This window comes from Vulpes vulpes, chromosome 2, assembly GCF_048418805.1.
Source record: "Vulpes vulpes isolate BD-2025 chromosome 2, VulVul3, whole genome shotgun sequence".
Lineage (NCBI taxonomy): Eukaryota > Metazoa > Chordata > Mammalia > Carnivora > Canidae > Vulpes > Vulpes vulpes.
In genome coordinates, this window is record NC_132781.1 from 159491799 (window position 1) to 159505829 (window position 14031).

At 59.6% G+C, this 14031-nt stretch overlaps 1 protein-coding gene across 6 annotated transcripts in view; it reads right to left on the reverse strand.

Moving 5' to 3' along the window:
- The window catches only part of PAX7 (paired box 7), a 100239-nt gene that overhangs the window by 7156 nt on the left and 79052 nt on the right, over positions 1 to 14031 (reverse strand). For all 6 annotated transcript variants that reach the window (XM_072751038.1, XM_072751035.1, XM_072751036.1 and 3 more), the window contains exon 8: positions 3681 to 3927. In XM_072751038.1, coding sequence (XP_072607139.1) covers positions 3681 to 3927 — 247 coding nt within the window. The remainder of the gene's footprint in view (positions 1 to 3680; positions 3928 to 14031) is intronic.

Below are 14031 nucleotides of genomic sequence, written 5' to 3' on the forward strand. Positions count from 1 at the left end.
CAAATTAGATTAATCGGGAGTTGGCAGGAGATGCCAACCAGTAAACAAATCTCAGCCGTCAGCGCCTCGTCAGCCTGCAGCCCCAGAGGAGGACCCTTCTAGACACAAATTCTTATTAGACTTGTCAGATCTATTAAAATTCTTTTCACACTTCTGCGTTCTATCAGCCCCATCATTAGTACGGCCCTGGCCTCTGGGAACACCGGGGCCGTATTAATCTGCCGTGTGCCCCCTTCCTGCCCCCTGCCCCCACCCCCTCCAGGGACAGGAGAGACAGACAGATGGACAGATGATGGCCAGGAACAAGAGAAGAAGGTGTAGAGGTGTCCCTGGGAAGACAAGAGGCCCGGGGAGAGGGGAGGACTCTCCTGCGGAGGAGTCTGGCCACATGCACGCTCCCCGCACACCTGCGAGGGAGCCTCTCTGAGGGCGAGGCCATAGGCGTGGCTGTGTTCACGTCCATGCGGGATCTCAGGCAAATAACCTCTCTGGGGTCCATGGCCCGGTCTGTCCAGGAGGAATAACCTGGACACCACACAGGGCAGCCACAAGGGCCCGGCCCACAGTAGATGCTCAATAAACCCTGAAGCCACGTACAGAGTCACACATCCGGGAACGCTCAGGAACAAATCTGTGTGTGTGCGGCTCTTCACGCACAGGTGCCTGCGAGGTCCTGAACGTGAACCCGCACAACGGTGGGCCGAGGTGCGTAGAATTACTGAGTGTCTTACACGAGTTTGTGGTTTGGCCAAAAGAGAACCGGGCTGGAAGTCAGGAGGGAAGTTAGGGGACCTGGAGTCCACCGTTCACCTGCTGTGTGACCTGGGGAAGGTCCCTAGCCCCTCAGCCTTAGCCTTGCATCTATAACCTGAGGACAAATGATAACCTGCTGCACGTGGGGCTTTGACGATGGCGTGAAATGAGGAACATGCAACCTGCCCAGTGCCCGGTGGGCTGAACTCACGCACGGGACTCACGCAGGTGGACCGAGGTGCACACAGAGGCTGTGTGGGAGGTGCACCTTTGCAGGTGGACTGGGAGCCCGGTCATAGGTGTATTCAGTCGCCCGTGACAGGGGGTGTGTCCCTGACCCTGGCTGTCCCAGAACGTTAAGGGTGAGGAAGACGACACGATGGAAAAACTCTGGGTGTCTACTCCCTGGACTCTCACCTCCCAGACGGTAAAACCGAGGCTCAGAGGCAGGGTGACGTGGTGGTGGAATCAGTGGGAGTAGGGCCCCTCCCAGCCGGACCCTAGAGCCTATGTGGGGTTCCCTCTGGATAGGGCTGGAGGGTCAGCTCAGGAGTGCTCTGAGCCAGCCCTGGAGGAGCTGGGGAGGGCAGGGCTGGAGCTGGCAGGGGTGAGTGAGGAGAACGGGAAGGAGGGAGGGAGGCGGGGAGGGCAGCTGGCTCTGGCCAGCTTCTGGGGGAACAAACGCTCCTTTCTCGCCTCCTGGGCCCTTTCCCTTTTGATCCCCCCTCCCTTGCAGCCCCCGTGCTGACTTTGGGGTTAATTTTATTTCCGACTTGGGCAGGCACCCCCGGAGCAGGGCACGGGGCCCGGGTGTGACTAACGCCCGCCCCAGGCCGGGCCCCTGCCGCCGCGGAGCTGCTCTAAACTCTTTATCAAGAGCATGTGTGTCCCGCTCTGCCCGGGAACCCGGGCCGGGGCAGGGGATCGCCCCCGGGCCCCTCTGGAGACACTTGTGTGCACATGTGTGCGCCCCGCCCTGAGTCGTACCTGCACACACGTGCTGTGCCCCCTCACACCCTTGCTCCTTGCACACACGACTCCGTACGCAGGCACCGTCATACACACAGGCAACACCGTGCGTCCAGGCCCAGATGCGCAGCTATACACGGGGACTCACAGCCACACCTACGTGCACACACCTGGCACACCCCCCTCCACATTTACACACTGCACATGGAGCATACCGCTCCATACACACGCACTCCAAAATATCTACACATCCACGGACACATGCGAGCATCTGTGCACATCGGAGTGCACATGCGTAGAAGCGTACGTATAACCACGCACATCTACACACTCTTACATGCATCTGTACACACGCATACCTGTTTGCTCTACTCGTCCAGAGTGACACACGCCCGTCACACATGTCAAACACACGGGCACACTCAGCCACGTGTATACACGTGAACATACATTTGAACACACGTGTGTATGTACGACGGACACACTCACAGGACCAAATGCGTGCACCTTCGTATGTTCACAAACTCATATGCATATCACGTGGACACAATATGCTCGCGTAAGCTAAGAGACGTGAATGGTCACGTGCATACGCTCATGCGTGCCCCTCCCACGTTCACACATGCAAACACACGCCTACACACAGGACGCGTGCACGAGCACACGTACGCTGGACTACACGACACACAAAGACTCACACGAATCGTACGAGTCCAGGACACGTGTATTCTCACTCACACACATATATACGGAGCACACGCATACGTGGGCCAGGGGCCGTGAACGCAGCACAGCTGGCCCTCATTTAGCTGTGGAGGCCAAGGCCGAGCGAGGAGGAGCGGCTGGTGTGGGGCAGGAAGCAGAGGTCAGTGAGGCCGGGCCAGGGCGGCGGCGGAGGAGGGCAGAGGATGCCCTGGGGCTGGGACCTCGGCCTCGCACCACACGCCCTTCTGATTAGTTTGACACCAGCAGGTGAGGCCTTTGCCAGGAGGGGGGCGGGTGGGGGGCCCCGTGACCTCGGCTCCCGGTGCCTCTCGGCCTGCCCTGACGCTGCCCCATCTGGCGGCCGGAGGCTGTGGCCGGGCCTGCCTTTGGCAGCCACGGGTCCAGGCGTCAGCTGCCCCCCCCCGCATCTAGGCGAGGTGCCCGGGGGACAATCGAGGCTGAGGATGGGAGGCAGGTTCAGGAGAGAGTCGAAAATCCAGCTGTCCCCCATCTCCAGAGGGGCAGGACGGGGCCGGGTCTCTAGCACCGCGCCGTCCAACACGGCAGCCACACGTGGCCATCGAGCCCCTGCAATGTGGCCGCACAACCGAGGAACCGGATTTTACATTTTAATTTAATTCTATCTAATTTAAATGTGAAAACTGAAATTCGATTTAGCTTAGTGGTTGGGAAACTTTACAGTATATTTGGAACAACTTGGGTGTGTAAATCCCCCTTCTCAGCTGTAATTTTATGAAATTTAAATACAGATCAAGCAGTTCCAATGAAAACCTAGCGTCTGAACCAAAATGGGCTGGATTTCAAAGATAGCGCGTGAAAAGAAGAATGCGAAACATCTCATTCATAACTCTGCGTGGATTACGTGTCAGATGGTCATCATTTCAGATATACCGGGTCAAACAACACATGTTAGTAAAAAGAAGTCCGCTTGTTTCCTCTTATGTTGTAAAATTCTAAAAATTTAAATTAATTTAATTTAAATTTTAAATGCCATTCGTGGCTTCTGTGGGACAGCACTGCTCCGAGATCACAGTAGCGGGGGTGCAGGGGCCTGGCTCAGTATCATCTTAGGACAACCGGGCCTCGATTTTCTCATCTGTGAAATGGGCGCCCCCACCCCAACACCACCCTGCAGCTCTCTGTAACTGAACAGAGGTTCTCTAAACACCCAGAACGGTGCTTGCAGCGGGGCAGGGGTGGGGAAGGGGACAGCTGGGGCGCCAGGCACTCACTCTGGCCGTACTGGCCGTACTGGTAGCCAGCCACGGGGTCCACGCTGTAGCCGGTGGTGCTGTAGGTGGGCGGGCAGTAGGACTGGGAGGTGGGCAGGCTGTCTCCCGGCTTGATGGAGTCGGCCCGCTGGCTGCAGCTGGCCGAGATGGAGGTGGCCGAGTCCAGCCCGCCGTGCAGCGGGGAGATGGAGAAGTCGGCCTGTGGCTGCGGCGGCACGGCGCTGGGGTTGCTCAGGATGCTCATTACCTGCGGGGGAGAGACGATCAGTGCGGCCCGAGCAGCGGGCGAGCAGCGGTCGCGTGGGGCTCAGAGCATGGACCCCACAGATACGGGGTTGGAGGGGGTGAGGCCAGGCTGGCCCCAGACAGGCCTTGGCTGGGGTTGCTCCCTTGAGATGCCTGTGTAGCACCGAGAGCCTCAGTTTACCTGGTTTGCTCGCCCCTGTGGGTAAGACGGTTAGTGGTGTCTCCTGGTCAGGTCCCGACCCACGGGATCTCCCCTGATCGAGGGCTCCGGGGGGCAGGGCAGGGCCTCCCCCACCTCTGCATATCCCCAGGTCTGGCTCTAAGGGGCACCTGGTGCCTGTCTGACGAATGAACAAACGCACGGATGAACGGACTGGCTAATGAGGCCTCTCCCAGCAGACAGGGGCTCCTCCAGGGCAGGAATCTGCGCCTCCCCCGTCAGGCTCAGATGCCCCCATCGCCCCCTACAGAGGCTAGAACAGGACTCTGATCTGTCTGGCTTCACGCCTGGTCCTGCGTTAGGCCTGCCGTGCCCTTGACTTTGAGGCTCTGCCCCTAACACACCGACATCCACGGCCAACGCTTTCAGAGAGCCTTGCGGGCACCTTTCTCTGACGCCGGTAGCTCTCAGGTGCCTGTGATCATCACCCCCCCTGCCTGGCCGGGACAGCCAACAGGGGCTCCCCATAGGGCTGGCGGCCCAGAAGGCCGGGGTGAGGCTCACCCCTAGACACCCAGCTTAGAGAGCCTGGTGTTGGTTCACTGGTGCGTTCACTTATTCATTCAACAAACATGCTTTGGTGGTGACTCAGGCAGGGCGCTGGGTCTTCAGAGGTGGGACAGCCATGGTCCCTGCCCTTGGCGGGGGGCAGGGGGGGGGATGTCTGAGTCTGGTGGGGGAGGCAGCAGGGAGCAGATCGTCAAGATATGAAGCAGTGTGGGGCACGTCAGAGGCCGCTCAGGGGGACCGTGGGAACCCAGGGAAGGGAGCTCAGCCAGTCTGGTGGTCCAGGAAGGCTTCTGGAGGAGGTGACAGCTGCTGTCCAGCTCTCCAGGAGAGAGGGCGAGGGAAGGCGGTGCCGACAGCAGGAGTCCCTCAGTGTGGGAGCACGGGTGTCGCGGCCAGCCCAGGGAGATGACGGGGAGGCAGGTCCTCGTGCAGCGGGCCTGCAGGGCCCAGGACCCTGGCGACCTCCCGGTGATGCCACCCCTTATGGGAGGGAGGCCGCAGTGCCGGGGGGAAGCCATGCCGCTCACCTGCCCGAAGCAGCAGCTGGGGGCCGTGCTGGGGACACGGCTGTGTTCTCGGATTCCCCTGAGAGAAGGCAGGCTAGGGGCATGGGAGCAGACCATCTACTTGAAGACTGGACACTTCTGGAAACTGCGACCTTCTCCTGTGACCTGTCCTCACCGTAGGCACTGAGGCATGCGGGCGCGGAGGGCATGGATGTGGAATCCTCAGGCCGGGGACAGCCCCTGGGCTTCTCCGCGGACCCCTGAGATGTCCCTTAGCTTCTGTGACCATCCCCAACCCAGAGGGTGGCTGCGGGTGTGAGGCGGGCTCTGCGTGCCGACGGCTCAGGCCCCGACTCCCCCAGGGCCCCTCTTCCCCTTTCTCTTTCCACGCCATCGTCCTGGCATGAACTCATGCGACTCCCCCAATCCAGATCCCTAAAGAGGTGTGCAAGGCCGGGCCGGGGTGCCCCTTCCTCAGACGAAGTGACAGGCTGTGGCTTCTCCAGACCTCACCGCAAGTGTGCGGGGAGCAGCTCGGGGCCCACTTGCTTGGTAGGGTCGGGACTGACTCTCAAGGGGTGAGTTTGGGCATCTGACCCCTTCAGAGGTTCTCACTCCAGGGGCCGGCCACCTGGGCAGTCGCTGGCCGGGGTGAGTGAGGCTGGGGCCCCTTGCGGCTGGGGCATGGGCACAGACCCTCCCGGCCCCTTCCCTGGATGCTCCCAACACAATCCCCTCACCTTGGGGTCACCCTCCTGGGTCCTTTCACTCCCCCTCCCCCAGAGCCAGAGTCAAGGGCACCAGGCCTGGGGCTGGGGTGGGGGGGGTGGTCTTTGCCTCCACTGCAGCTGGTAGGGCTTAGGAGGGACTTAACGGTGTGTCAGCCCCATGGACATGGCAAAGCCACAAGGGGATGAGTGTGTGAGAAGGGGAGAGTCTGGGCAGGCCTGACCCATGGGATCTACCAACCCACCCTCTTTCACGGGAGGGTCCATGTAGAGGTCCGGGTGGGGATGGCAAGAGGGACCCCAGCAAGGGGGTGGTCTGTGAGGACGCCTGCCACTGTTGGGCCCCGTGTGTTGCTTTCTGGCTGTGCAGATGGGTTCTCCTGGGCCTAGGGAATTTGGTGTGCGTAGGTCTGTGGTGGGGGGAGGAGGGCGGGGGGACCTCAGGGCAAATTCAGGAATCTAGCACTTGCCAGGGGGTTAGGGGACTTGATTCTCTTCCCAGTTGCCTCTCAGTTTCCCCATCTAGACTCCACTTTCCATCTAAATTAAGAAAATCATCACCCATCCCATAGCCCCCACCCCAATCCCATAAACATTAACCTAAACATTAACCCTGGTCTCCCCTCGAAGGAGGTCTGGACCCCAAGATCAGACTCAGAGGCTCAGGGAAAACCACAGGCCCGGTCCCCCTTCCTTCAGGAGGCTAATTGTCGGGGTGAGGAGACTCTCGGGAGGGTCGGTCCGCTCTGGAGAGACCCTGGTCTCATCCTTCCCTCCTGTGCACAGGCCAAGAGGCTGAGCTGCAAGAGACAAGGGAATGGGAGGGGAGGGAGGGGAAGGGGCTAGGAGGAGGAGGAGCACGTTCGGGGATGGGCTGGGAGCTCTGCACAGAACACACTCACCCTGCAGGGCACAGACCCACGGAGAACTGCCACAAATCTGACCCCAGCTCTCAGGAATTATGGGTGGCGGGTGCCTGGGTGGCTCAGTCGGTTAAGCGTCTGCCTTTGGCTCAGGTCAAGCCTCGCATGGGGCTCCCTGCTTAGTGGGGAGCCTGCTTCTCCCTCGGCCTCTGCCCCTCCCCTCCACTCCTGCACTTTCTCTCTCTCTTTTTCTCTCAAATAAATAAAATAAAAAAAAAATGAATTATCGGTCGCTCCTCATTATCTCCCAGAGAAACAGGACATGGTCTTCTTGTGCTCAGACCACGACCTACCTACCTACCTGTCCCAACTCCTCCCCCACTCCCCGCCTTACGCTTTGGGTCCCAGAAGACACCTGTCATTCATTCATTTCCGCACTCAACACATTTCACAGCCCGCCGCCATGTGCCAGGCTGCAGACAGGGCTGGACTGTGAGCCCTTCGAGGGCAGGAGGGCAACTGCGGCTCACCCAGCATTGGCCGCCCCAGCACCGACACCGCGCCTGCTGCATACCACGAGCCCAGGAAAACCCGGTTGGATTCACGGACCTCACTTAACAAATCTTTAGTGAGCACCTATTATGTGCCGACACTGAGCGGGGCACTGAGGGTGCAGCAGCGAGCACCAGCAACTCCGTGCCCGCCTGGAGCCAGCCCCTCGTGAAGGAGGCTGATGACAAACACACAAATACACAATTTCAGATACCGAGAAGTGTTTGTGGCGGCGGATACACAAAGGGAATACGTCCCCAAGAGGTGACATCCAGCAAGAGCAAAAAGAGCCAGCCATGGGAGGATATCGCGGAAGAGCTTTGCAGGCAGAGGAGCCAGCCGGTGCAAAGGGCCTGGGGTGGGAACACACCCAGCAGGTTTAGGAAACAGCAAGAAGGTCAGTGTTGAGTGAAAATCCTGAGAGCTGCAAGACCTCCCGGAGTTCATCAGAAGGGGCTCGTGTGGTGCCCAGTGGCTCGAGAGGCCTCAGATACAGCTCAGGCCCGAGGAGATTTTTCAGTAATGGGATTTGTTCAATGGGATTTGCCCTGGAACATCAAATCAAATCCACATCTGGGATAGGTGTGAATGGGGACGTGAGGAGGCTGCTTACTCTCTCCCGGAGTCCGTGGCGGCCTGCGGCCTGCGGATCAAAGAGCTTCCATTTCATCCCACCCCGGCTCCAGGCACAAAAGTTTCCAAGCAAGTGGGACAGGACCCCGCTGAAGAGGGAGGTGGGCGCGCTCCCTCCTAGGGCCCATGGGTGATGATCACTCCTCTTATGCAGACAAGGAAACCGAGACACAGAGACATGGAAAGGCACAGTCGAGGTCACACAGCCAGGAAGCGGCGGGGTTGGGATTCGAACCCACGTCTCCCTGACCCCAGCAGCCTGTGCCGGAGAGATGCTGGGGAGAGGGGCCGGGGGCAGCCCCGCGGCGGGGAGTCCCGCGGACCCGAGTGGCCCTCCATGGCCTCCGGTTGGCCCCTGCACCCCCGGGAGCCCCCTCCTCCGGCCGCAGAGGCAGGAAGCCTTGCCCAGGGTTAGGGGCCCAGCCCAAGAGTGTGGGGCCTGCAAACTTTTGAACTTGAGGAAGTCCCAGTCTGATGCGGTAATTCCCCCCCCCCCTCAAGAATGCTAAGGCCTCTCCCCCGGTGGGTTTTACTTTCTTCCCGGTGACCTTGCTTTGGCTAATGTATTACTTCTTGGTACGTTACCGTTACTAACTCAAAATCAATACCGACCTCCACATCTGTAAGGTTTTATCTGAAGGCAAATCTCCGGGCTGTCCGTCAGGCTGAGTGACAGCCGTCCCTTCCTCGGGCCCCCGCCCGCCCCCAGCCCCTTCCTCTCCCTGGGCTCTAAATCAGTCCCAGCCTCCACCAGACTAAATCAATAAGGGGCGGCCTCATCCCCCCTTCCGCCGCTGGGGGAGAGGCTGGCAGGTTTGGGGGGCGGGGGGCCGCGGGAGCCCCCATGCCAGCCCTCCTTCCACATCCTCCGCTCGCCACCCCCTCCCCGGCCGCGGTGGCGCGCTCCCCTCCCTGAAAAGGAGGGGATGGGAAAAATGTAATTAATTCCCTCCGCTCCTGAGCTGGCCCCAGGGCCTGGGACCGAGGAGGCTGAGCGGTGGGATCTGCACCCTCTGTGATAACCGAGCGCGCTTCGGGAGCAAGGCTGCAATTAGGAGGGGATCGCCATCACCGGGGCTCCGTGGCGGGGTGGGGGGCGGCAGGCGGGGGCCGCGGAGGGACGGAGAGGAGACGAGGCAGGGCAGGGATCAAGCCCGGAGGGCCCCGGGGATGGGACCAGGGCTGGAAGGAGGCCCAGGACCACCTGGACCAGTGGACAGGTCAGGGAGCCCCAGCTCGCACGGCCGCAGGGGACCCCGAGGCCCCCGAGGGACAGCACTTTCACCCCCGAGACTCACCCATTCAGGGCTTCCAGGGGCTTCTCTGCGGCGCCTCGAGCCAGAGAATCAGCCCCTGCTTCCAGGCTCCCCTCCGGGGAGCTGTGACCCTGGGCCATCTCTTTAACCTTCTCTGCCTCAGCTTTCTCATCTGTATAATGGGCCTGGCAACAACCGTAGCTCCCTATGGGGTCACTGTAAGAAATAAAGGAGTCCGTGCACGGTGAAGGCGCTCGGCAGTGCCAGGCACACGGCCTGTTCTCAGCACATGCTCGCTGTCGCCCCTCTGCTCTCACCTGGAGGAGAAGGGACCTGGCCTGAGCTCGAAACCATCACCTGCGGGCCGACTGGAGGCCTGACTGCGCCTTTGTCCTCTCTTCTTCCCCGGGAGCCTGGCACACAGTGGGAGCTTTCTGAAGGGAGACTCCCTGCCCCCACACAGAAGCTGGGCCCCTGATGGCGAGTCTGTGACGCCTCCAGCGGAAACAGAGACCCCAAGGATGGCAGTGACTTGCACATCGGGAGAGAGTCACCACCAGCTACCAGCAGGGTCGCCCATCCCCGGGCTTACTGCCGCTCCCTCCTGCCCTCAGCCTCGGGTTGGTGGCCTCCTAAAGGACAGGCTGGCATGGCGCACTGAGCACTTCTATCTCCCCGCCTCCAGCCGGGTTCCCCACCTCACTGGCTCGTTCTCCTACTTCCACAACAGGTGATGGGGGGCAGGATCGGAGGCCAGCCTGTGCCCGCTGTCAGGGCAGAAGGCCAGGGCACAGATCGCCGGGGATGGGACACAATGCTGGAACTCCATGATCTACGTCTCTGTGGGCTGGGGATTACCTGGGGCAGCCTAGCTCACGGGGACGACGTGCCCTGGCCCCTCAATGTCTGGGGCTGGGACCCCCTCGCTGTGTGCAGATGGAGCTCCCGGGAGCAGGCTGAGGGCAGGGGAGGAGAGACCTGGCTGCTCCACTGGGCTCTGCTCAGGCACCCCCTCCCCATTGGCACCCCCTGGGGAGTCTTTCAAAATGCCGATGCCTGGGGCACCCGGGTGGCTCAGTCGGTTGAGCATCTGCCTTTGGCTCAGGGGTCAGGGGGATCAAGCCCTGCGTCGAGCACCCCACAGGGAGTCTGCTTCTCCCTCTATCTATGTTTCTGCCTCTCTGTCTGTGTCTCTCAGGAATAAATAAATTAAATAACAATTTTTAAAAATTTAAAAATTTGGGGCAGCCCCGATGGCTTAGTAGTTTACCACTGCCTTCAGCCCAGAGCATGATCCTGGAGTCCCAGGATCAAGTCCCACATCAGGCTCCTTGCCTGGAGCCTGCTTCTCCCTCTGCCTGTGTCTCTGCCTCTCTCTGTGTGTGTCTCTCATGAATAAATAAATAAAATCTTTAAAAAAATTTAAACATTTAAAAAATAAAATAAAATCCCAATGCCTGGGGCACCTGGGTGGCTCAGTCAGTTGAGCATCCACCTTCGGCTCAGGTCATGATCTGGGGTCCTGGGGTGGAGCCTCACTGTTGTGCTTCGTGCTCAGCGGGGAGTCCGCTTCTCCCTCTGCCTCTGCTCCTCCCCCTGCTTGTGCTCGCTTGCTCTCTCTCTCTCAAATACATAAATACAATCTTAAAAAATAAATAAATAAAATGCCAATGCCAGGGCCTCACACCCTGGGCCTCACACCCTGTGGATTCTGAGGGTCTGGGCATCAGGAGCGTTTATAAAGCCTGCTCCCCCGAGGTGGTTCTAATGTGCAGCCGAGTTTGCAAGCCACGGCTTTCAAATCATCGTTGTTATTGCTCCACACTCATGCTAACGACCCCAAGTCCTCACCCACATGGATGAAGACGCAGGCGCACACACAAAACACATGGACACTCGTAGCGGCGGCACACAGCATTAGGGAGACGGGCCGACACGAGCACACAAAGACTGATACACACGATAAAGTGCGCGCACCCACACAGCTAGGCCACAGGCCATCGCGTGCCTCACGGACGCGCACACCCCGGCGAGCACACACACATGTTCACACACACCGCAACCTCACAACCCCACAATCGCCAGCTCACTGATGGGAGCCCATGAGCCCCTGTTCACCCAGCTCCAGCCCCTAACCGACACCCAGACGCACATCACACAAACACACCCCCCGCCTGTCCCGCTGCCTGTCCCCAGCTCCACACTGGGATTAGTGCAAGCGAGAAATCACCCACCCAGGCAGCCATGCACCACCCCCGCTCCCCCTCTCTCCTGCTCCCGCCGACTTGCTAAGAGGATCGGCCCCCTCCCCTCTCCCTGCCCCCTGTGGACAGCAGTAATGGGCTTCGGGTGCTGACTTTGAGCTTCCAAACAAGATTTCCTGCAGGTCTCCCCGGCCTCGCCCCCCTTTGCCTTCCATCCCTCTGCTTATGGCCCTCCTCCTCCCTCCCCTGTCCACATCTCAACCAGGAGAGCAAGCTCCCCTTCCTCCTCCACCCACCCCCTGACCCCAGCCTCTCTCAGACGCCACCACCAGCCTCCGAGAATGCTCTCCTAAGCCTGGCTACTGCCATTCTCTTGCCCAGCACAGGGCCTTGCAGTTTCCAAAGCATTTCCCCTCAAGCCTCAAACCTTTGCTGATGAGGGACAGACTAAGGGGCTCCCCCAGAGTCACCTAAGGAATGAGCGGCATCAGTGGGGCAAGAACCCTCGACCCCTGGCTTCTAGTCCAATGCTCTTGGTCCTGCACCTGCCTGTGGTCTTCATTTACCATAGACAGCTCTGGGTCATTCTTAGGTTCATGCATGTGTGCATGTGTGTATGTGTGTGTGTGTGCGCGTGCGCGGTGTGTGGGTGCACGTGGGAGTATCACAGGTGGGACTATTGCATGTGTGTGAGAGCACTATGTGTGCACACGTGCATGTGCACATGAGAGTATCACGTGTCAATGTATGAACTTTGTGTGTGTGTGAGTCTACGCATGTGTGTGCATGCAAGGACTGCACATGTGTATGGGTACGTGCCCTGTCTGCCCCTTTTGCTGGTCTCCCCATGGGTACCCCCTGGAACTGGGGGCCAGATGGTCACAGACTGCTATCGCTGACTGGGGGGACTCCCCAGCCCCAAACTCCTTCAGGCTATTGTTCCCTTCCACCAGGGGATCCCACACAGCTGACCTGAAAAGACTCAGGACACAGGCTTTGCCTAAATACAGAGGGAGGTGGGGCAGGGAGGGGGTGTCGAGGGCAGTGATCTCTGCTGAGAAAGGCTTCAGCCTTGACTCAGGTAAGAGCTCCCAGCATGTGGACGAATACCCAGGAAGCCTAAGCTGCAAAACGCTGTTTATTCTTGGGCTTGGGCCTCACCCAGAGGATGCTATCAGCCCTGTTGTGGCTCTACCCACTGACCCTGACCCTGACCCTGACCCGGGGCTTGGCCAGGAGCTGCTAGGGGGCAGACTTCCCATCCTAGTCCCAGCCTGGAGATAGTAGGTGTGCAACTAATATTGGTTGAGTGAGTGAAGGAAGGAAGGAATAAATGAATGAATGAATTTATCTGTCATCCCCAGCGCAGGGCCTGGCATGGAGTTGGGTGAATGAAAAGAAAAAATGGAGGGGTCTTGCGGCACACTCACACAGGGCCCTCAACTCACGGATTTCAGAGCCCCCTCCCCTTCCCGGGGGTCCTTGAGGCCCAGCTAAAGACTGTCTGAAAGTGGGGGGTGGGGGTGCTGGTGGACAGAATGACTCCCACTCATTGTGTTGTAAGAAGTTATTTCTCTCTCTCTGACACACACACACATATGCAAACACACACACATGCACATTTCCAGTGTTTGCTCTGTGAGATGTCAATCTCCCAAATCTGGAACCATCTAGAATTATCTGGAAGCACTAGAGAGGGGCTGGCTTTGGCATCCCCTCCCTGGGCTCCCGGGTTAGATGTCCACGCCAGGACGAGTCCAAGGACTCCCGGGCCCTGGCAGGGGCTGGCGCTAGCGGGGTGCTGTGGGATTTGGGGACCATCTCCGATGGCGCGATAACGGATGGCGGAGGGGGATGAGAGCGACCGCTCTGAGCGGCGGCGGCGGGGCTGGAGAAGGAAGGGGCCGATCGCCGGGAAAGATATGACTATTTAAAGATAATGATTGCATAAATTTAATTAGCACACTTTCACGCGGCAAATGGCCGTTTTGTAATTAATGTATCTGGCCTTACTAAGCATGAAAGATCCCATCTCCTCCCCCTCCCCTCCCGCTCCCCCTCCTCCGAGGCCCCTAATGAAAGACAGAGAGCAAGTGACAGAAACAGTTTGTCAGCGGCTCCAGGTGTCAGGGGCCTAATTGGCTGAGCCGAGGGGAGGGGAGTGGTGGGAGGGCTGGGGAGGGGGGCGAGGGGCGCTTCCTGGACTCTTGGCCCAGGCTGGAAAAGGAGGAGGAGGGGAGGGCCCCCCCCCCACGTGGGGGGGGATGCTCCCCCTTAGTAATTGCCGGAGACGAGGACGCAGATTGGCCGTGGCAGGGACTGAGTGGTGGCAGGGAGGCCTCGTTAGTACCTGGGCAGACAAGCTGGCACATATCACAATGCGTTAAGGGTTCCCAGCCGTGATAGCTCAGGCTCCGCTCCCCTCTCCACGGGGCCGAGTCCCTTGAGCAGAATGAATGAGTGGCCCCCCCGGTTACTCTGAGAGGCTCAAAAGGAAAACTGATCACAGGTAAGCGCCCACTGTGTGCCAAGCACCTACTATGGGCAGGCAGCGCTGCCATTCGCCCCTCCCGGCCGCGGGCACAAGGATGCGTGTCTGCATCTTCCTGGGGGTGGCATGCACTTTGCCCGTA